Source organism: Leucopleurus acutus (assembly GCF_964270905.1).
Source record: "Leucopleurus acutus genome assembly, chromosome: 6".
Classification (NCBI taxonomy): Eukaryota; Metazoa; Chordata; class Mammalia; order Artiodactyla; family Delphinidae; genus Leucopleurus; species Leucopleurus acutus.
Window position 1 is genome coordinate 86,139,686 of NC_139149.1, and position 23,425 is coordinate 86,163,110.

At 35.7% G+C, this 23,425-nt stretch overlaps 1 protein-coding gene across 6 annotated transcripts in view; it reads left to right on the plus strand.

Moving 5' to 3' along the window:
* Nucleotides 1-23,036, plus strand: part of CARF (calcium responsive transcription factor) — a 62,561-nt gene extending 39,525 nt beyond the window's left edge. For 3 of the 6 annotated variants that reach the window (XR_014326267.1, XR_014326268.1, XR_014326270.1), the window contains 6 exons: nt 965-1,028; nt 6,777-6,907; nt 7,295-7,664; nt 9,699-9,876; nt 12,413-12,441; nt 23,001-23,036. Coding sequence is in view for 2 of the 6 variants with exons in the window: in XM_082840804.1 (XP_082696930.1) it covers nt 965-1,028; nt 6,777-6,907; nt 7,295-7,664; nt 9,699-9,817 (684 nt within the window). In the remaining 4 variants the exon portion in view is untranslated. Of the gene's footprint in view, nt 1-964; nt 1,029-6,776; nt 6,908-7,294; nt 7,665-9,698; nt 10,135-12,412; nt 12,467-23,000 lie in introns of those variants that run through there. The other 3 variants (XR_014326269.1, XM_082840804.1, XM_082840805.1) reach the window with 3 other exon arrangements.
* Nucleotides 23,037-23,425: the final 389 nt, after the last annotated feature.

A 23,425-nucleotide genomic window follows, 5' to 3' on the forward strand; every position in this document is an offset into this window, starting at 1 on the left:
ATTACAACTGTAATTCCTTGTTTTATTACAACAATCCTTCTCAGCTGATGCATGATTGCTATTAGGCCATATAAGTAACTGTGATATAAGGAAAAATGGTAGTATCTTTTTCTCAAAATGTGAACACTATGAACTCTCAGATAATGATTTGACTAAAATATGTTTTATTACTCTCACAAGAAGAAATATCAGCGAATTTCCAACCCTGACTATAATAACAATAGTAATCGTCACTTAAAAATCAACACATATTATCTCTGTAAAAAGTATATCTTATTCATTTAACAGATATTTATTGAGTACGTACTGTGTATATCTCCACCTCTTTTTAAAATTTCAATAGAAGCAAGTTTAAATAGAATAGTTCAGAGTTGAATACACAAAGTGATGATGTTGGTTCTATATGCTGTCTATGGATATAAAGTTTACCTCACACTGTGATACTGTAGCTTTCTCCAGAAAAGTGGCCATTTCTATGAAAATTTTGCCTAATCTGAAGAGATTAATGTAGTTACCCAGGAACTGCTAATTGTAATACAAGCAGTGATTTTGGCATTAAAATCTCAAGTAGCAGTATTCTTTTCTCTATACATTTTTACTCTCTAAATTAAGTAACTGAATAGATTGAGACTTTTTTAAGCTAGAGCTACTACTCTTTTCTGTCCAAAACTCTTAGTTATTCACTATCCAAAATTCAGGAACTAAAACAGATTTGGTTAGCAGTAGTCTTTGCCATCTACACTTGCTATCCAAATTCTTGCTATCTGACCTTAGGAAGCTAATTTATTTGCATAGTTAAATATACTTAATACTTTGAGAATGTGAACAAATAAAGAGAGTAATTACAGAATAAAGCACATTTATACTATGACTGAATAAGATATGACAGTTGCATTGCTGTTTTAAAATAGTTTTCAGAATAAATGCTTTGTTCTTTTTACTGAAGTAAATGTTCCCATTTCAGCTTCAATGGACTACAGGTAGTGGGAATATTCTCAGAGAGACTGTGACAGTTACACTTGCAGAAGGTAGGTTATCTTGAATACTTTTAAGATATAAAATCAAACAGTGTTAAAATTGGAAGACATTTAAGATGTTATCTAATTTATCTCATCTAATTTATGGATAAGGAAACCATGTCCCAAAGAGGCAAGAGCAACTATGTTAGGATTTATCAAAATACTTCCAGCTATTTAAATTTCCTCCTATATAATCAGCTTTCCTTTTTTTTTGGTATGGTTTTTTTTGTATGGTTTGTTTTTTCTCATATGTTCTTACTCCTTTGCTCTCTCAATATTCCAAGCTTATTTCAACCTTTTTGTTTTCTCTTCTAGAAATGTCTTTGTCTAGAAATGTCTCTTCTAGAAATGTCTTTTCTCCTCTTCTGTATGGCGAACTCCTCTCATTACTCACATAGCAATCTCTTTGGCTTTAAATGCTGTCTTAACTTCACCCCCTATGTACAGATGGATATTCACTCTTTTGTATTTATCTCTGCATTTAACATGGTATCCTTTGTTTATGCATATGTATCTTTCATTATGATTTGAGAATCATATTTTATTCAAATTAATATACCTAGTTCTTAGCATAATGGCTTCTAAAAAGTTAACACCTAAATAGATGCTTTAGGATAAATTAATAATTATATACAGTACAATTTTTTTTTATTCTTTGGCTTATTAACCTTTAAGAGTCACTTTGCCTATAAAATAACTCACAAATGCAGATGACATGATACCATACATAGAGAATCCTAAAGATGCTACCAGAAAACTACTAGAGCTAATCAATGAATTTGGTAAAGTAGCAGGATACAAAACTAATGCACAGATATCTCTGGCATTCCTATACACTAATGATGAAAATCTGAAAGTGAAATTAAGAAAACACTCCCATTTACCATTGCAACAAAAAGAATAAAATATCTAGGAATAAACCTACCTAAGGAGACAAAAGACCTGTATGCAGAAAATTATGAGACACTGATAAAAGAAATTAAAGATGATACAAATAGATGGAGAGATATACCATGTTCTTGGATTGGAAGAATCAACATTGTGAAAATGACTCTACTATCCAAAGCAATCTACAGATTCAATGCAATCCCTATCAAACAACCACTGGCATTTTTCACAGAAATAGAACAAAAAATTTCACAATTTGTATGGAAACACAAAAGACCCCAAATATTCAAAGCAACAATGAGAACGAAAAACGGAGCTGGAGGAATCAGGCTCCCTGACTTTAGACTATACTACAAAGCTACAGTAATCAAGACAGTATGGTACTGGCACAAAAACAGAAATATAGATCAATGGAACAGGATAGAAAGCCCAGAGATGAATCCACACACATATGGTCACCTTATCTTTGATAAAGGAGGCAGGAATGTACAGTGGAGAAGGGGCAGGCTCTTCAATAAGTGGTGCTGGGAAAACTGGACAGGTATATGTAAAAGTATAAGATTAGAACACTCCCTAACACCATACACAAAAATAAACTCAAAATGGATTAAAGACCTAAATGTAAGGCCAGAAAGTATCAAACTCTTAGAGGAAAACATAGGCAGAACACTCTATGACATAAATCACAGCAAGATACTTTTTGACCCACCTCCTACAGAAATGGAAATAAAAACAAAAATAAACAATAGGGACCTAATGAAACTTCAAAGCTTTTGCACAGCAAAGGAAACCATAAACAAGACCAAAAGACAACCCTCAGAATGGGAGAAAATATTTGCAAATGAAGCAACTGACAAAGGATTCATCTCCAAAATATACAAGCAGCTCATGCAGCTCAATAACCAAAGAACAAACAACCCAATCTAAAAATGGGCAGAAGACCTAAATAGACATTTCTCCAAAGAAGATATACAGATTGCCAACAAACACATGAAAGAATGCTCAACATCATTAATCATTAGAGAAATGCAAATCAAAACTACAATGAGATATCATCTCACACCGGTCAGAATGGCCATCATCAAAAAATCTAGAAACAATAAATGCTGGAGAGGGTGTGGAGAGAAAGGAACACTCTTGCACTGCTGGTGCGAATGTGAATTGGTACAGCCACTATGGAGAACAGTATGGAGGTTTCTTAAAAAACTACAAATAGAACTACCATAGGACCCAGCAATCCCACTACTAGGCATATACCCTAAGAAAACCATAATTCAAAAAGAGTCATGTACCAAAATGTTCATTGCAGCTCTATTTACAATAGCCAGGAGATGGAAGCAACCTAAATGTCCATCATTGCATGAATGGGTAAAGAAGATGTGGCACATGTATACAATGGAATACTACTCAGCCGTAAAAAGAAACGAAATTGAGTTATTTGTAGTGAGGTGGATGGACCTAGAGTCTGTCATACAGAGTGAAGTAAGTCAGAAAGAGAAAAACATACCATATGCTAACACATATATATGGAATCTAAGGCAAAAAAAAAAACAAGTCATGAAGAGCCTAGGGGTAAGATGGGAATAAAGACACAGACCTACTAGAGAACGGACTTGAGGATATGGGAAGGGGGAAGGGTAAGCTGTGACAAAGTGAGAGAGTGACATGGACATATATACACTACTAAATGTAAAGTAGCTAGCTAGTGGGAAGCAGCCGCATAGCACAGGGAGATCAGCTCGGTGCTTTGTGACCACCTAGAGGGGTGTGATAGGGAGGGTGGGAGGGAGGGAGACGCAAGGGGGAAGAGATCTGGGAACAGATGTATAGGTATAACTGATTCACTTTGTTATAAAGCAGAAACTAACACACCATTGTAAAGCAATTATACTCCAATAAAGATGTTAAAAAAAAAAAGAATAGAATTTTTGGTAACTTACCTTTTAATATAAATAAGGAATTCCTCCTCAGTTCCATTTTTTAACATTTAATATGTAATTAATTAAAATCATAGTACCTTCACCGTAACATAAAAAAAATAATTCACAAAGTCTTTAGAATTATTCATTTGTTCTGTGTATATTAACTCAGTGTGATAAATGCTGAGCCTAAAAAAAAAGTAAGTTTCTTGCTTCATTGAATTTAAAGTTTAGCAAGAGAAAAAGGCACTACAGTATATTCTAATGAATTACTCTTATGAATTGTGCCATGAGAGAATTGTGCCAAATTGTATGGGAATGGTGATAGAGACATGCAACTTAGTTTAAAAGTTACTTTCTCAAGTGTCCCTTCCCTATTCTCTAGACTGAGAACTGAAGAATGAATAGGAATTTGCCAATCAAAGAAATAGCATGTTTGAAGGCTGAGGAAGAAAGTGCTTGCTGTGTCCAAGGAACTTAAGAAAGCTAGTGTAAAGTATAGACAATGCTTAGAGATAAAACTGGTTAAACAGAACAGGTTTAGGAGGCCCTTTCAGCAGTCCAAGTGAAAGGTGATAGTGGTATAGATTACAGTTGGTGACATTTATACTAGAATTAGGCAGATTTAAGAGTTATTTAAAAAATTGAATTCAAAGGCCTTGGTTATTGATTGAACAGGTGTAGGAGGTAAAAGAGTGGGAATGATCTGGAATGACTCCTGAGTTTCTTCCATGAGCTACTGACTGACAGTGGCATTTACTGAGCTCAGCAATCCTGCCATAAGAGTTGGGTATTGGTAGCAGGGGAGAGAAAAAGATCCTGTGATCAAGTTTGGAAAAGCGTGAGTACCAATCATTTCAATGAGGTGGATTGGAAGGAACCCATATTGGCGTGGCTGAAGAGTGAATGGGAGATGAATAAAGAAGCAGAGACAGTGTGGACCACTTCAAAAAGTTTGCTATGAAGTGGGTATGGGGTTGAGGGAAGGTATGTTAGGAAAGGAGAGACCTGAAGAGATAGATGAAGATGAAGGTACTTGATAGGTTTGGTGATGGGAAGTTGAGTACATTTCTATCTGATAGCTTCTCTTTTCTCTTTAAGTAAGTGTTAAGAATGAGAGGGCTTCCCTGGTGGCGCGGTGGTTGAGAGTCCGCCTGCCGATGCAGGGTACACGGGTTCGTGCCCCGGCCCGGGAAGATCCCACATGCTGCGGAGCGGCTGGGCCCGCGAGCCATGGCTGCTGCGCCTGCGCGTCCGGAGCCTGTGCTCCGCAACGGGAGAGACCACAGCAGTGAGGCCCGCGTATCGCAAAAAAAAAAAAAAAAAAAAAGAATGCGAAAAGATCACAGGAAGGGTGACCAAGATTTGAGGAAAATGGAGATTTAATATCATCCCTGATATAGAGTGAGAAAAACATTATAAGATTGTCATATACATGAAGGTCCTATTGAGGCTGATGATCATGAATTGGTATTAGTAGTGACAGCGAATTTCTTCTTCAGTGACATTCAGCTTTACATGTATAGGCCCTGGAAGCCATTTTCATCCAGAATTAGGATTTTACCAGGGCATTATGACCAAAGGACAGAGAGGAAAGGGAGTTTAAGGTATTTGCAAGAGAGTGACTAAAATTATAAGCCCAGGACTCTAAGCTGGATGGGGAGAGAATTTTATTAAGGAAGACAGTGATGGATCTGAAGAAAACTGAGGAATTAGTTAACTGGAGGTTCACGTGAAGTTGAAGCAGAATTGTAGTAGAGTACCTGAGCAAAATCCCTGGAAGAATAGAGGTTGTGATCAGAGAATGGGATGTTTGAATTAGAGATTTTACATGTGGAATAATAGTCCCAGGTATAATCATAGTAGCAGGTAACTGCAGCATAGTGAGGTGGGACAGTTAGAAATGAAGCAGCCAAGAAAAGTGAGAGTACTGTTAATCCTTTGAGGAAAATTCTCTTATTATCCTGATTTTACACATGAGGAAACTGAAGTTTAGAAACTGAGTTAAATAGAATGTTGAAGGCTACAGAGAAAAGCCAGCACTTAAATCCATCCTTGTTTGACACCAGGACCATTTTTTAAAATTACTTGGTTACACGGGTGCGATATGTAGTATGGGAGCAATAAATAGTTGTTGATGATTGGTTTTAATTGGTTTTTGGTTACCTTAAAGAGATGAATATATTTGGGTTAACATATAAGAATTACATGAGAAGGACTCAAATTCCCGAAGGACAATTACTTTAAAATTGAGATATTTAGAAAAGAAAAATTTTTAGTCTTCTTCATTTGTTCAAAAATGAGTTATTACTGAGCCTGCGCGTCTGGAGCCTGTGCTCCACAACGGGAGAGGCCGTGACAGTGAGAGGCCTGCGCACCGCGATGAAGAGTGGCCCCCACTCGCCGCAACTGGAGAAAGCCCTTGCACAGAAGCGAAGACCCAACACAGCCAAAATTAAAAAAAAAAAAAATGAGTTATTGAAAGAAATTTAGTACTATTATTATTGAAGACCTGCTTTATGCCAGGCATTGTCCTAGGCACTAGGGTTATCAAAGATGAGTTAAGTTTGGTCTTTGTAACTGAGATATTCAATAGGTGTTCCACATCTGGAGAAGCTTAGGTCCAGCATTATAGCATGAAAAAAATGGACTAGATTAGAACTACAGGTATAGAATCTTTTAAGGAAAACAATAGCTTCTTACATCCCTTCCTAGATATACTGAATTAAAATTACTGGAGGTTGAATCTAGGAACTTATTTTTTAAAGTTTAGTGATTCTGATGATCTACCAGGTTCTGGAAATAGTAGACTAGATAACTTCTTAAAGTCCGTTTCAAACCTTTGACCTTATTTCCTATTCCATTTCTGATAGTAAGGATTGTAATAAAGTATATCCTAGACGCCATAAAAATTACTTTGTTTTAATAGTTTATTTTTTATATAATTTAGGAAATTCACAAGGAGAAGCAATTTCCAGCAAAGTGGAAACAAATCAGACAAGGGGTTCTTTGTCTCCAGAGCCAGCGCACTTGCTCTCCTCACTTTCTTCATTTCAGCCAAAAATATTCACACAACTACAGGTAAGTATCCAGTGTAATAGCCAAATTTGGGGCCCTTATCGTTCTTCCTCAATCTTCCCTCTTTTCTTAGGGATTTAACAGAATTGTTATAGAATTATAAAGATGATCAAAGATGTTTTCATCATTAATTTTCTGACTTTTTTGTGTCTTGATTTAAGATGATAATTCAAACAATATGTTTTGGAAAAGTTTGAATTGACTATGCATGCGATAAAATTAGTTGTACTAATTTTCCTTTGGTTCTTGTTTCTGTCCTCACTTAATATTTGTTATTAGCTATACTCTTAGCTTTTATTCCAATTTTGTGTCAAAAGAGTAATATATTTCATAAGAAAAATATACATAGTAAATTCAAACATTTTGATGTAACTCTTTTCGGTTCAAAAGGGTTTGCAGTTGCAACCAAGATTCACATCTTCTGATGGATCACCAGCTCTGATATCAGTAAATAATCACCCCTCCTCCAGTCCTTCAAGACTTCTGGATTCAGTAGGAAGTGCTGTAATGAATAATAATTCTCTGCTGCTTGGCCAAACTCATTGCCTTCAAACAGATACATGCCTAACCCAAAACAATAGTATTTCCTCTACCATGGGTAACCTTCCAGGACCCGATCAAAATCTGGTTGCAGTGGATCAGCTGGTGGAAGTTGGAGATGTTGAGGATACAGAGAATCTGGAAGGAAATGTTCATCGGATTCTGCTGGGAAATGTTCAGACCATTCCAATACAGATTATAGACAGCCACCCAGCTCTTAGTAAGTTAAAATCATATGATTTTATTTTTTTTAACCTTTATGGACTATCATCACTATTACACTAGAGAAAAAAAAACTGTCATTTCTACTCAGTGGGTTTATAATATATTAATAAATCAATTAAAACCAGGAGAAAAAGGGAAGAAATTTGGTGACCATGAATTTAATAACTTTTAAACATTTTAATGTTTTTCTTTATCAAAATTATTCATTCCCTAATTACCTAGTTTTACATGGAAAATCTGTGGTGAGGTGAAATCAGGAAGGTCATTTTTTTTTTTTTTTTAGGAAGGTCATTTTTGAATGCATGAAAAAAATATTAGAGAAACTCTAAAAGGAAAACTATTCAGTGTAAAGGTTATTATGGAAAAATTGATGCACACAAAGAAAAATGGGATGAAGTTGGCAGATGTAAAGGTTAAAAGGAGGATTTTGAGTTATAGACTTAAATGTTGAGTCCTACAGAAATAGAAAGGGAACTAGTAAGACTTGGGGACTTGGTTTTAATCCAAGACTTTGTTGCCTTCACTTTAGAATGAACCCAGTCAACATAGTAATAAATTCTGTTAACTGCTACTTGACCTATGCCACTTCTTTTCACACAAATTGTTCTGGATTGGGCGTTTTTGTGGGAAAAGATCTGCAGTTTGCTTTGAAGAACAAAAGTCTTCGTAGAAATTATCCTTAGAACATATATTTTTCCCTCCATGTGTGAGATAGTGCCTTCCAGAAAAAAATCATTGGCTTTTAAATTTATAGGAAGCATACTTTTAAGAAAATTTCTCCAGAGGGCTGTGGCAGTTGTCTTTAGGAACTTTAGGAGAAGAGAGAGAAAAGGAATATACATGAACTAATCCTCACAACTACCCCATGAAATAGCTAGTAGTGTCCCCATTCTACAGATGAGGAGACCAAGGCTCTGGGAGGTTAAGTAATTGCCTAAAAAATCACATCTAGTAAGTGACAGAGAGGGCATTTAAACCCGGATCTCTCTGCCTCCAAAACTTCTTCCAGTTCTAAGATCTCTCGTCCCTCCATTGTGCCAAGGATTTCTGGGAGCTGTAATTCAGATTGCCTTAAAGGAGACCCTCTTTGGATCTGAACTTGTATGATCTATCAAGTTAGATCATGAGTTTAGGGACTACTTCACCTAAATATGAATTCTCAGGATCACTCAAATCCATCCTCTACTGGTTTTCTCGATATGGTGTAGGCTAAACTCTAACACACCTGTATGTGACAAGCATTAGGTGTGTTCAACACACTTTTCTGAGCAAGTATAGTCCCCTTGACCTTGGTTCCCCATAGCAACTGAAAAACTGATATTCCTGAGAAAGAGAAAGATTTTATCTTAGGTATCCCACCTGCCGGATCACAGTAGTGTTGCTGGTTTGCTACATTTACATTAATTTGGTCATAAGTACTTTGAAATCAGAATGGTAGTACATTCTGAAATGTTTCACATAAGCAAACACATAGCTCGTGCAGCTAAGTCAGAGCTATCATTTAAGATGTTGCATATGTTTTCTGAAGTATTTAAGTAGTGTGGTTTCTTTAGGGAGACAACATTGAGTGAGTATGGAGACCATATGAGAATGGTAACACATCAGTGGATTTGTAGTATATGTTTGCTGTTTGTAAAAAAAAAAAAAATCATTTTCAAATGAGAGGCTTCCTGACTTTTAGTCACACATATTTTTAAAGACAGTTGAGTTTAAATATGAGATATTCCTCATAATTTTATCAAATTATGGACTGATTTTTGGTCAAAGAATCTTTTGAAGAGTGTAACTTTGCAGTTTTCTTGGTCTCTTTTTTTTCCCCGTACTGAAGGAATTTAATATGAATGACCGTTGAGATGTCAGAAGCATTGAGTTCTCAAATACACCAACTGATTTTCTAAATTACTTGATTCTTTTTCCAAACTACTGTTGTTTTTTTTTGCCTTGCTTCTAAATTCATATAATTCTAAAGATTCCAGTATTATAAATTATATTAACCCTTAGGGTTTTTCTTTTATGTTCGGTTTTAAAGTTGAAGAAAGTCCAGAAGGTACCATTTCTGTGAACCAAGTTAAGCAAGAACCCAAAGAACCAGCATTATCTATGGAAGCAAAAAAAAAATTGGACTGTAAGAAATTGTCTGCTACATAAATTATTGAAGCTTTTCAGAATTTACAACTCTGGTGACTTCTGATGTCATAAAAAAGAAGGTGAATATTATCAAAGCGCAGCATTGTGATAAGTGGACTGAAGACTGGTTTAATGAGCAGCTTTAATTTAAAACTGACATATTTGTTGCTAACTCCCTATTTTTACCTTAAGAGATATTTTATTCCTCTTATTTTGTATAATTCTTATGGTTTTTGATTATCTGATAAGGCCAGTATTTCAAAAGGTCATCTGAACGTATCCACTTATCTAATTCATCCTCTGGAAATTAGATATTAATTTTGGTTCTTAAAAGAGAACAATAAAAAAAGTATGTGAGTTTGTGTGTGTGTGTGTGTGTGTGGTGAATTTTTTTGAGTTCTGAAAGAGTTATTCCCTCTTTAAAGTTGTGAAGAAAATTTTTAAATTGGCAGACGAGAGAATATCTGAGGTCTGTCTCATTTGGAAAGAAAAACAACAGATTTTACATCATAACATGAAGCCCAACATTCACATCTGTGAAAACTATGTGGTTGCATTTTAGCTTCTTCCATTCTAATTTTTATACTTAAAACTACAAACCAGTAGTATACCAATGGTCATCTAGTAGAAATTTACAGTGTCTTGGTAAGTACTGAGAGTTTTAACTTGAATCAGATAAGCAAGAGAAATAAATGTTTTTTGCATGGATTTATACAGTATTGTAGTTAAAATACTACTTATGGGTTGAAAAATGTAGAAATTGAGAGAATTCAGAAAGAATAATAGAATTCCCTGGTGTTAACAGATAATTAGGGGAACTTTTTGATATCAGCAGAAGATTTTTCTTTTTTTTTTTTTCCCTATTTTGTATTGAAGATTCAGCTCTGGTTAGAAAAGAATTTGAGTTGTATTTATTTTTCTGTGCCAGAGTTCTTAATGAATTGATGGTATTAAAATTTATAGTATTTAAAGGTAAAGATTTGTAGTTGAAAATTTAGTTCATATTTAAAACTTTAAAACAACTGGTGTGTTACATTTGCTTGTTAAATAAGCGTATTTACTTCAAATACTGAACAAGTACTAATCAGTATATTCATTATAAGCTTCTCTTTTCCAGAAGGTTGGTAACCTAGAAATGTCAATTATAACTGTCAAGAAATCACCTAAAGGCTTTTTTTCCCTGTAGAGACCATGTGCGGGTTTATTTAAATTTTTATTTAAAAATAAGAATTTCAAATGGATATTAATGTTTAATTTTCAAAGCATACAGAATATAATATGACATTCAGCCTTAATACTTTACATGAATATGAGTCTTTTTATAAGTATATTTACTTCAAATACTGAATAAGTACTAATCAGTATATTCATTATAAGCTACTTGTTTCTATAAGGCTGGCGAACTGGAAATGTCAATTATAGCTGTCAAGAAATCAACCTAAAGCCTTTTTTTCCCCCAGAGATCATTTGTGGGTATATTTAAATTTTTATTTAAAAGTAATAAGCATTTCCAATGGATATTAATGTTTAATATTCAAAGCATGCAGAATATGAAATTTAACCTTAATACTTCATATAAATATGAGTCTTTTTGGCTTTTCTAAGTTCAATCTCCCATTCTTAATTCACTTTAATTGTTTCAGGTACACAACACGTATCTAAGTATAAAGCACTGTTATGTTAGAAGCAGATGGAATTATAAAATTCCTTGCTCTTTATATTTATACCCTATTTAACATAAAAGTTATTTATACCTATATTTAATGCAAAGTTAATATTCAGTTACATATATAATTTTTTAATAAGAATTGCTTTTATTTTTCCTAAGAATTGAAAATACTTGATGTCAGCATTTATAGAGGCAGGCTGCCAAATCTATGTTATGCTAAGTTAAACACAACTTTTGGGCTTCCCTGGTGGCACAGTGGTTGAGAGTCCACCTGCCGATGCAGGGGACACGGGTTCGTGCCCTGGTCCGGGAAGATCCCACATGCCGCGGGGCGGCTGGGCCCGTGAGCCATGGCCGCTGAGCCTGCGTGTCCGGAGCCTGTGCTCCGCAACGGGAGAGGCCACAACAGTGAGAGAGGCCCGCGTACAGCAAGAAAAACCCCACAACTCTTAGTTACCTCAAGCCCAGTTTTCTCTTAGTCTGTGTGTACTTAAAGGGTATAAGTCCCAATTAATTTATAGTTTAGTGTTGCATTGTGGGTAATATTCATTTCATTTGTTATATCTAGTTTTTATGGAAACTTTTTTCAAGATTTTAAATAATAGATCTTTACCTTTCATTAATGACGATAGTTTATTATAGTTTATTGAACTATATTCCTTTGGAGACATTCCTTTTTGATGTTGCTAAGGAGAAATGCTTGTTAAGATACAAACTCTAGTCAGTTACCTAGGAGGATGAGAGCTGTCAGAGGATCCAGACTTTAGCACTTGGTCAAGAACAAAACATAGTTTAAAAACATTTCTCACTTAATTCTATGTGAATGTCTCTTCTGATACTTTTTTTATGAGGACAGAAAGTTGCAGTGAATCTTCCCCACAAACAAAAAGAAAAAAAAAAGAGCATGAAGGTTTAAATCCCTAATTGTATACTCTTTTGGTTTTTAGGTAGGAACTGGAACTATCAGTATTTTCATGTAAGTATTTTAATGAGTAGCTCTTTAAAAATGGTTTCTAAATTAATTTTTAAAAATTAATTTGTCTTCCAAATGCATGTTCAGTCACAGTATATTGGTATTGTATTTTAAAGGTGCTTAGCGTTGCTTTTTTAAAAGTATGTTTACGTTTTTTAAATATTCAGTTAATTTTAAAATGCACAGGGTATTAAATACAGCGCATAAAGTTTTCAGTATCTGTATTTGGCATTCTCCTAACAGCTCTGCAGCAAAGTTTGACATATGCTCTTTTGTGTCATGTATTACAAGGTGTAATATCTGTAGTAGAAAGTTGGATGTTCAAAACAAGCAGTTAGAATTCATAATTACAGCTGAGCTTGTTTCTTTATTGTAGTTATCATTATAACTAAGCCTCCAAGTGAACATTATATATACTACAGTGAATTATAGATAAACACAGGCATGGTGGGTCCTTCCCTTAATATTGATTTTCTGTGTAAGCAGTTAACATACTTGAAAGAAAAAGCCTTTATGTCTTATACAAGGTAAATGTTTTCTAAAAGTCACAAAACTGATAGAAAATAGTCTTGGTGATATGGTCCTGCATTAGAGTTTCTAATCTTGAGGCCTACCAGCTTGTGTTTCATCTTTATATCCTGTCAAAATACATACTTAATCATGTGAATATGAGAAAGATGCAGTTTAATTTTGTACCAGGTTTTTTAAAAAATTTAAAAATGTGTGTATATGTGTGTGTGTGTATATATATATATAGTAACTTAATGTTTACTGTCCTTGTTATAATGTAATTTTTTTCATTAAAAAATACTGTTACTTTTTTCTTAAGCTTGTTAGTTTCCTTTTTATACTTTTCCTGAGCATAGTGGTAATTTTGTTCATCTTGAAGATGCTGAATAAACACATTAGTACCTGAGAATTTTGGCTAGAGATTTATGTTCAATTTGGAACCTGAATGTTTTTAAGCATAACTACCAGTAACTCCTGTTATCATTATGTTTGGGGATATATATGCATTCAGTGCTCTCAACTCAGCCAACTATCAACATTTTAAAACAATGTGTTTAATAGGGTATAAGTAATTATTTTTTCCCCCCATATTTTGGCATTATAACATCTTCAAGTACAGTTTTATATTTTTGGAGTAGTGACAGGAGTATGTGATTTAAAAAGTCACATACTTTTGAAAGTCACAAAATCATTAATTTTTTCCCTCTTTGCTTTTTTTTTTTCCTTTATTCCACTCTACCTATTTTTCAGGACCATAGAATATCTTACTCTCTCTCCAGAGGGGGACTGCATCGTCTCTTCCCCATCAACTGATTAGGCTTTAGACATCTTAAATAGTGTATTATTTTTATCTAAATATCTGTAATTCTACTCATTTAACATAATGGTAATGGCAAAGCCTAGTATACTTTTGCCACATACATGTTAGCTATGAATTCTGTTGCTGAATAATATAACATCCATTGCCAACTGAATTCTAAAAACTTAAGGAATTAACTCAGAATTTAAAAAAAAATCACATTTGTTAATGAACCCTAAATTGATTCATGAGAAAAATAAACTGTATGATTAATATGGAAAACCTTTGAGAATGTGATATGGGTGTAAGAGTGCAGGGGAGATGTTGCTTAATGGTACAAACCTGCAACTAGTAGATACATAATTCCTGGAGATCTGATGTACTGCATGGTGATTATAGTCAACAATACTGTATTATAAACATCAAAGTTGCTCAGAGACTAGATCTTAATTGTTCTCACTACAAAAAAGAAATAATAATTATGTGACATGATAGAGGTGTTAGCTAAAGCTACAGTGGTAATCATATCGCAATATATAAATTATCGAGTTAACACATTGTACACCTTAAATGTTATATGTCAATTATATCTCAATTATCAAAAGAATTCTAAAACCAGAGGAGAGAATGGGAGTTAGATACCAGCAGAGTTTTAATTTTTAAATATCTCTATTTAAGTATATAGTTGACATAAAATAAACTGCACATATTTATAGTATACAATGTGGTAAGTTTTGATGTATGTATATGTCTATGAAACCATCACCACAGTCAAATAAGGAACATATCTATCACCCCCAGAAGATTCCTGGTGCCCCTTTGTAATCCATTCCCACTTCTTCCTGCCTCCACCCTTACCCCACCATCCCCAAACAACTACTGAATTGCTTTCTGTCACTAGAGGTCAATTTATTATGTCTACAATTTTATAAAAATGAAATTGTATAGTATGAGCCTTTTAAAAATCTGACTTTTGTCACTCAGCATAGTTATTCTGAGATTCATCTATGTCACAAGATGTATGACTAGTTCATTCCTTTTTACTGTTGAGTAGTATTCCATTGTATGAATATACCATAATTTGTTTATCCATTCAGCTATTGATGGGCATTGGGTTGTTTACGTTTCTTGGCTATTACAAATAAAGCTGCTATGAACATTTGTGTAAATCTTTGTATGGACATATGCTTTCATTTCCCTTGGGTAAATATAGGAGTAGAATGGTTGGGTCATATGGTAGGTATAAATTTAACTTTTTTTTTGTTTGTTTTTTTGTGGTACTCGGGCGTCTCACTGTTGTGGCCTCTCCCGTTGCGGAGCACAGGCTCTGGACGCACAGGCTCAGCGGCCATGGCTCACGGGCCCAGCCGCTCCGCGGCATGTGGGATCCTCCCGGACCGGGGCACGAACCCATGTCCCCTGCATCAGCAGGCAGACTCTCAACCACTGTGCCACCAGGAAAGCCCTAAATTTAACTTTTTAAGAAACTCTGAAATGATTTTCCAAAGTGATTGTACCATTTTACATTCCAATCAGCAGTGTATGAGAGTTCCAGGTGCTCTATATTAATAGGCAACACTTGGTATGGACAGACTTTTATTTTTATTTTTTTATTTTTATTTTTTTATTTTTTGCGGTACGCGGGCCTCTCACTGTTGTGGCCTCTCCCGTTGCGGAGCACAGGCTCCGGATTCGCAGGCCCATCGGCCATGGCTCACGGGCCTAGCCGCTCCGCGGCATGTGGGATCTTCCTGGACCGGGGCACGAACCTGTGTTCTCTGCATTGGCAGGCGGACTCTCAACCACTGCGCCACCAGGGAAGCCCTGGACAGGCTTTTAAATTTTAGGTATTATAATAGGTGTGTAGTAGTAGCTCATTGTGGTTTTAATTTCCATTTCTCTAATAACCAGTATTGTTGAGCATCTTTTCATGTTTCATTTGCCATCTGTATTTCTTCTTTAAGTGTTTGAATCTTTCACCTATTTTTAAATTTGTTGTTTTCTCATTATAGAGGTTTTAAAAGTATATTCTAGATACAAGTCCAGTATTAGAAATGTGATTTACAAATATTTTCACCTGATCTGTAGCTTATCTTTTCACTCTCATAACAGAATCTTTCAAAGGACAGAAGTTCTTAATTTTGATAACATCTAATTTATCTTTTTTTTCTTTAAGGATGATATTTTCATGTTGTATCAAAGAGATCTTTGCCTAGCCCAAGGTTTTCTTGTTTTCTTCTGCAAGTTATATAACTTTACGTTTACATTTAGATCCATGATCCATTTTGAATTAATTTTTGTATACGTAGGGCAAGGCATAGATTGACTGTTTTTGGCATATGAATATCTGTTTGTTCCAGCATCATTTTTTGAAAAAATTTATACTTTCTCCATTGAATTGAATTTATACCATTGATGAAAAATCCATTCATCACATATGTGTGGGTCAGTTTCTGGACTCTGTTCTCGTCCATTGATCTGTCGTCTATCTCAGTGGTCTCAACTGGGGCAATTTTGCCTCCAGGGTACATTTGGCAAAGTTTAGAGACAATTTTAGTTGTCGGAACAGGGGAGATACCACTGGTTTCTGGTAGATAGAAGCCAGAAATACTGCTCAGCATCGTAGAGTACATAGGACAGCTCCCACAATGAAAAATTATCTGGCCTAAAATGTGAGTAGTACTGGGATTGAACAACTCTGTTCTATCTTGATACTGAATATCACACTGTCTTGGTTACTGTAGCTTTATACACTGTCTTGGTTACTGTAGCTTTTTAATAAGTCTTGAAGTCAGGTAGTATAAGTCCTTGAATCTTATTCTTCTTTTTCAACTTTGTTTTGGCTATTCTAAAGTCCTTTGTTTTTCATGTGAATTTTAGAATCACCTTGTCAATTTCTTAAAAAACAAAAAATCTGATGGAATTATGTAGAATATATAGGTCAATTTGGGGGTAATTGAAATTTTAATATTGACTCTAATTTTTCTCTGCAATGTATTAGAGTTTTCAGTGTAGAAGTCTCATGTCTTTTGTCAGATTTATCACTAAGATGTTATAAATAGTATTATTTTTAATTTCAACATCTGATTTTTGCATTAGTATATAGAAATACAGTCGATTTTTTATATGGACCTTATATGTTGCAACCTTACTAAACTCATATATTAGTTCTAATAGCTCTTTGGTAGATTCTATCAGATTTTCTACGTAGACAGTCATGCTGTTTTATATCTTCCTTTCCAAGCTGGATGCCTTTTATTTCTTTTTCTTAACTATTACACTGGCTAGAACCTAAAGTACAATTTTAATTGGAAGTGACTAGAGTGGACATCCTTGCTTTGTTTCTGATCTTTCACCTTTAAGCGTGATGTTAACCATAATTTTTGCATAAGTCCTTTATCAAATTGAGTGAGATTCCTTATGTTCTTAGCTTGCTGAGAGTTTTTATTAAGAACGGATATTTGATTTTATCGAGTGCTTTTTCTGGATATATTGAGATGGTTATTTGGTTTTCCTTTTTTAGGTTTCTCAATATGGTGAGAGACTTTGAATTTCAAAGGGCAAAACAGCCTTGCATCCTTGCATTCCCAGAATAGATTGTACTCATTCATCAGGATGCCTTATCCTGTTCTATATATTGTTGGGTTTCAGTTACATTTAATGTTATTATTGATATGGTTGGGTTTAAGTCTTCCATCTTGCTATTTGTTTTCTATTTGTCCCATCTATACTTTGTTCCTTTTTTCTTTTTTTTATGCCTTCTTTTGGTGCAATTGAACTTTTTATGATTCAGTTTTACCTCTTTTATTGACTTATTAGCAGTAACTCTCATTATTTGAATGATTGCTTTAGTGCTTATACTGTACATCTTAAACTATCACCGTGTAAAACTTCAAGTACTATTCCACCATTTCACGTAAGTGTAAGACTCTTAAAATAGTATACTTCCATTTTTTCCCTTCTCACCTTTGTGCTATTGTTGTCATACATTTATTTCCATATACCTTATCAATCCCACAGTATACTGTTATCATTTACACCTTAAATAATCAGTTATCTTATAAAGAGATTTAAATAATTAAAAATCTTTATATTTACCCACATAATTATTATTTTCATTGTTTTTCATTCCCTTGTGTAGATCCATATTTCCATCTGGAGTCATTTTTCCTTTTACTTCCTTTAACATTCCTTTAAATGGAACTTCCTTTAACATTTTTTTCTGGTAGATCTGTTGCTTATGAATTTTTCAGACTTATCAGTCTGAAAAAGTCTTTATTTTGCTTTCATTTATTTGTTTTTTGTTTTGTTTTGTTTTGTGCGGTACACGGGCCTCTCACTGTTGTGGCCTCTCCTGTTGCGGAGCACAGGCTCCGGACACGCAGGCTCAGCGGCCATGGCTCACGGGCCCAGTCGCTCTGTGGCATGTGGGATCCTCCCAGACTGGGGCACGAACCCTTGTGCCCTGCATCGGCAGGTGGACTCTCAACCACTGCACCACCAGGGAAGCCCTATCTCTGGGCTTTCTATCCAGTTCCATTGATCTATATTTCTGTCTTTGTGCCAGTACCATACTGTCTTGATTACTGTAACTTTGTAGTATAGTCTGAAGTCAGGGAGTCTGATTCCTCTAGCTTAGTTTTTCTTTCTCATGATTGCTTTGGCTATTCAGGGTCTTTTGTGTTTCCATACAAACGTGAAATTTTTTGTTCTAGTTCTGTGAAAAATGCCGTTGGTAGTTTGATAGGGATTGTATTGAATTTGTAGATTGCTTTGGGTAGTATAGTCATTTTCACAAATCTGTGTAGCTCTCTCTTCTCCAGTACTTGATCCTACAAACTCTGGCTGGTTTGGTCTTCCTTAATATCAGATTCCATCTCCTCTACCCAGAGAGGCTCGGCCTACATTACATTTCCAGGTGCTGCAGCCTGAAAACTCTCTTCAGGTGGTAATCTGGGTAACATAAGCTTCAACTCATTTGTTTTCCATCTCTCAGGGATCTCTGTCCTCTGTTGCATGATGTCCAATGTTTTGAGAATCATTGTTTCATATATTTTATCCAGTTTTATTTTTAATTATTTATTTATTTATAATTTTTGCTGTTTTGGGTCTTTGTTGCACGGAGGATTTCTCTAGTTGCGGTGAGTGGGGGCTACTCCTGTTGTGGTGCGGGGGCTTCTCATTGTGGTTGCTTCTCTTGTTGCGGAGCATGGGCTATAGGCGTGCAGGCTTCAGTAGTTGTGGCATGCAGGCTCAGTAGATGTGGCTCGCGGGCTCTAGAGTGTAGGCTCAGTAGTTGTGTGGCACACGGGCTTAGTTGTGTCACAGCATGTGGGATATTCCTGGACCAGGGCTCGAACCCGTGTCCCCTGCATTGGCAGGCGGATTCCTAACCACTGCACCACCAGGGAAGTTATCCAGTTTTGTAGTTGTTTCAAGCAGGAGGGTAAATCTGGTTACTTTTTTTCCATTTTGAGTAGATGTGGAAGTTCTCTAGGCAGTTCCAACATAATGTCACATTTGGGTTTCTGCAGGAGCAGTAAAGTTGGAAGATGAAGTAGGAGATTGTAAGAGAAGTGCAAGGATAGGTTATGAGACAGAAAAGGGTATCACAAATTGGGTGAGACAAATATGTATGTTATTGTGGGACTTAGGGTATATTATTGGTCTAAAGTAATTCCCAAGAACAGCCTGTTTGTGTAGCAACTCCTTTGATGGTATAGTTTCCAGTCCCCACTGTCATGGCTCCTCCAGTCATAATGACTCTCAACCTTGTGTGTACCATCACTGACAGAGTTAGGTGCCATGTAGGATACCAAAATGAATGACTTAAAAGTTTGCCTCAAAGGAACTAAATGTCTATTACATGAGATATTTAACTTTATACAATATAGAAAATGGTAAAATTGATAATAGGAATACAGATAAAATTATATAAGAATTCTGAGGAAGAAGACATTACTTACAAGGAACAGAACTGACATTTTAATGAGCACTGGACATTGGACTTAGTGCTTTATATTTTTTGGTTAAAGCACTTGGCATTTTGCCTGGCATAAAGTAAGTGTTTTTTTATTATTATAGCTTGGACTTGTGGTTAGGAGCATATGCTAGGGTTTGAATCCTACTTCCTCTTTATTAGCTGGACAGATTACTGAGACTTTCAGTTTTTCTTTTTTTTTTTTTCGGTACATGGGTCTCTCAATGTTGTGGCCTCTCCCATTGAGGAGCACAGGCTCCGGACGCGCAGGCTCAGCAGCCATGGCTCACGGACCTAGCCGCTCCACGGCGTGTGGGATCTTCCCAGACCAGGGCACGAACTCGCGCCCCCTGCATCGGCAGGCGGACTCTCAACCACTGTGCCACCAGGGAAGCCCAGTTTTTCATTTTTTTAATCTGAGGGTATAGTAGTAGTAGCTACCTAACTGAATTGTTATGAGGATTTAGTGAGTTAACCCATGTTAAGATCTTAAAGACAATCTGATACGTGCTTCTGAATATATGTTAATTTTTATAATTAATTTTATTAATAATGAGCTTTAAAATCCTGAAACATAAGCATTATCCTTAACTTTCAAGATGGTGTATCTGTTAGGGAGCATCTTTTTTGTTTGTTTGTTTGTTTAATTAATGAATTTTTGGCTGTGTTGGGTCTTCATTGCTGCGTGTGGGCTTTCTCTGGTTCCAGTGAGCGGGGGCTACTCTTCGTTGCAATGCGTGGGCTTCTCATTGCAGTGGCTTCTTTTGTGGAGCATGGGCTCTAGATGCATGGGCTTCAGTAGTTGCGGCACGCGGGCTCAGTAGTTGTGGCTCGTGGACTGTAGAGTGCAGGCTTAGTAGTTGTGGTGCACGGGCTTAGTTGCTCCGTGGCATGTGGGATCTCCCTGGACCAGGGATCGAATCCGTGTCCTTTGCACTGGCAGGCAGATTCTTAACCACTGTACCACCAGGGAAGTCCTGTTAGGGAGCACCTTTGACTGGTCACAATAGAGACATGTTTATGTTGGCTTAACCAAATAAAGAGTTTTTCTTTTTTTCTGTGAAACTAAGTCCAAAGGCAGTCTTCCAGACTGGCCAGAGGTGGTTGCTCCACCTCCAGCATTGATCAGAGACCAGGCAGGAAGAATAGAATAGGCAAAAGGTCTGAGCTAGATGAGTAAGCCAAAGGTCTTTCTCAGAAGATCCAACAGTAACTTCTACTTTTAACTTACTGTTTAGAACTGTTGTATAATCACCCTAGTTACAAGGATGCTGGGAAATGTATCTCTTTTTATTTTTTATTTTATTTTTCTTTTACTGCAGCTCTTTTTAAAGGGTACATTACCACCCCAAGAAAGATTGTGTTTTAATAAGAGAGAAAGAATTCATTGAATATCATTTAGGGCACTAATGGTGTCTCCCACAAATGCGAGAGCTGAAATTCAGAAATTCTGTAACTTGCCTGAGGTTGTTACGTAAACTATTAAGTGATAAAGCTCATATTATTAACAAAGTCTGACCAACACTACTCCACGTTACTTTTGCTACACAGTCCAGAAAAGCAAGTGATCTTTTCATGGTAGGATCTTTAGGTTGAATCTTTCATGACAGGATATGGACATGAGATTAAACTGCAGATATATAAAATTCAAGGAGCAAGTATGCACATTTGGGGGTGCTAGTAAGTTCATTTTGGTGAGAACTTTAGGATCCAGGGAAGGAAAGAAGCTGGGAAAAGATTAAAAAGATAAGACAGGTTAAATGGTAATAATTCTACAGGGCCAGGCTGAGAATTTTACATTTTGCTTAGTGTGTGTTTAAAAGTCTTATTTAAATGATATATTAAAGTAGCCTGTTGAATCAAAAAGCTTTCCTAAAATCTGGATAAAAAAATTAAGCTTCACAGATTTCTGAAAATATATATGGTGATCAAATGCAGGTGGTAAGATAATTTACTGGTTACCATAGTAAAATTGTATAACAATTTTCTGGCTGTGACTATTGCATTTGTAATTGCTTTTAGAAACTCTTGTGTTTTTTACATTTCTGTTCTATAAGAACCCTCCAAAATCTTAAAGATGGACGTTCAGCAAAACACATTTCCTGCCTTTTGGAGCTTACTTTCCAGTAGGGGGCGATAGACAATAAATAATAAACATAATAAGTAAGTATATATAAACATATTAAGTATATTGTATGTACTTATATGTATTATTATATGTGTATGAAGTACTTATATGTTAGGTTGATAAATAATACGGAACGAAAATGGAACAGAGAAAGGGAAATATAGGATTCAGTGTGGAGAGAATTTCCATTTTAAATAGGGCAATCTGAGTGGCCTCATTAAGAAGGTATATGTAAGCAAATTAGAGAGTAGGAGAGTTAGTCATGCAGATACATGAAGAGTAGTGCAGTAAGAGAGAACTGCAAGAATGGGACGTGCTTGCTCTGCCTGAAGAAGCATGGGTACCTCTTACGTGGATGGATGACAAGACAGACTACATGGGTAAAGATGCTAGTAGGTGGGTACAAGTGAGAATCTGGAAATTATCTTCTGATTAATTCAGTTTTCTCAGTGAAAAAAAAAGCAAGGGCCTTAGGGGAGTGTGGAGATTGGTGTGGGGGGGAAGTGTGTTAGGGAGTTGAGAAAAGCTAGTAGGAGAGTAATTAGACTAGGCAAGAATATTATTAATAGCCCTACTTGATTAAGGATTCATCTGAGGTTATGTTCATAATAACCTCAGCATGTTTGTGTGTTTTTCTCCACTCCTGGGCAACAGTGACTGAGTATTTATTGAGAACCAGACACTGTGTTACCTGCTGGCTGTAAGAAAGATTAACAAAACCTAATCTTAGTCCTACAGGGACTCACAGTGTAGTGGCAGACAGTTAATGCAATCAATGAATTGTAAAGTGGTGTGATAAGTATTGATACTATCAATTGTAAAAAAAGAAAAACCATTTTAAATCAAAGAATTTCCAGGTGGGTGAACAATTCAGGTTGTGTAGGGACTAGCAGATTAGTCTAGAAAGGCAGAAGACTGTGAAATACTTCTAAACTCTCACCTCCCTTTGTCCAATCAAAAAATACTATGTAAAACCTTTGTCTAATCCCGCTCAGATCCTCTGCTTTGAAATGCATCTTAAACCAGATCCGCAAAACTCATAAATATTGTACCTCTGACTTCCCTGTGAGACACTGCTAAGACTATCAAGACAGTATTCTCCCTTACTGCAGTAAGCAAAAAACTCAGTTTTGCTTTATCAACAGGTTATTTTGGAGGTATTTTAAAGGAGCCAATATTTGACTGTCTTGGAGGTCTCATCAAAATCTGGTCAACTTGGAAACAGCGTGTTTTACTGAGGCCCTTTGAGCCTCCTGCACAGGGTCTGTCCAATGACGACGGTGAGGTAAGTTCATATTGGGTTTGAGTTCTGATTTCTTATTTTTTTTTAATCAGACACTCCAAATGCAAATGCTAAGTTTAGTTTGTTTAGTTTGAGAGTAATATCTAGGAATTAGAAACTCTTTTAAAAAATCCATTGATTGATCAGTTTGAAAAACTCTTATTTTGGGTAAAAATCTGCATTATTACTAACAATACTACTGTTTGTCCTCGTCATTTCTTCATTGTGCGTCTATAAGAGGAAGTTCATAGGGATGAAGATGGGAGTAAGTTTTGTATGTTCAGAAGG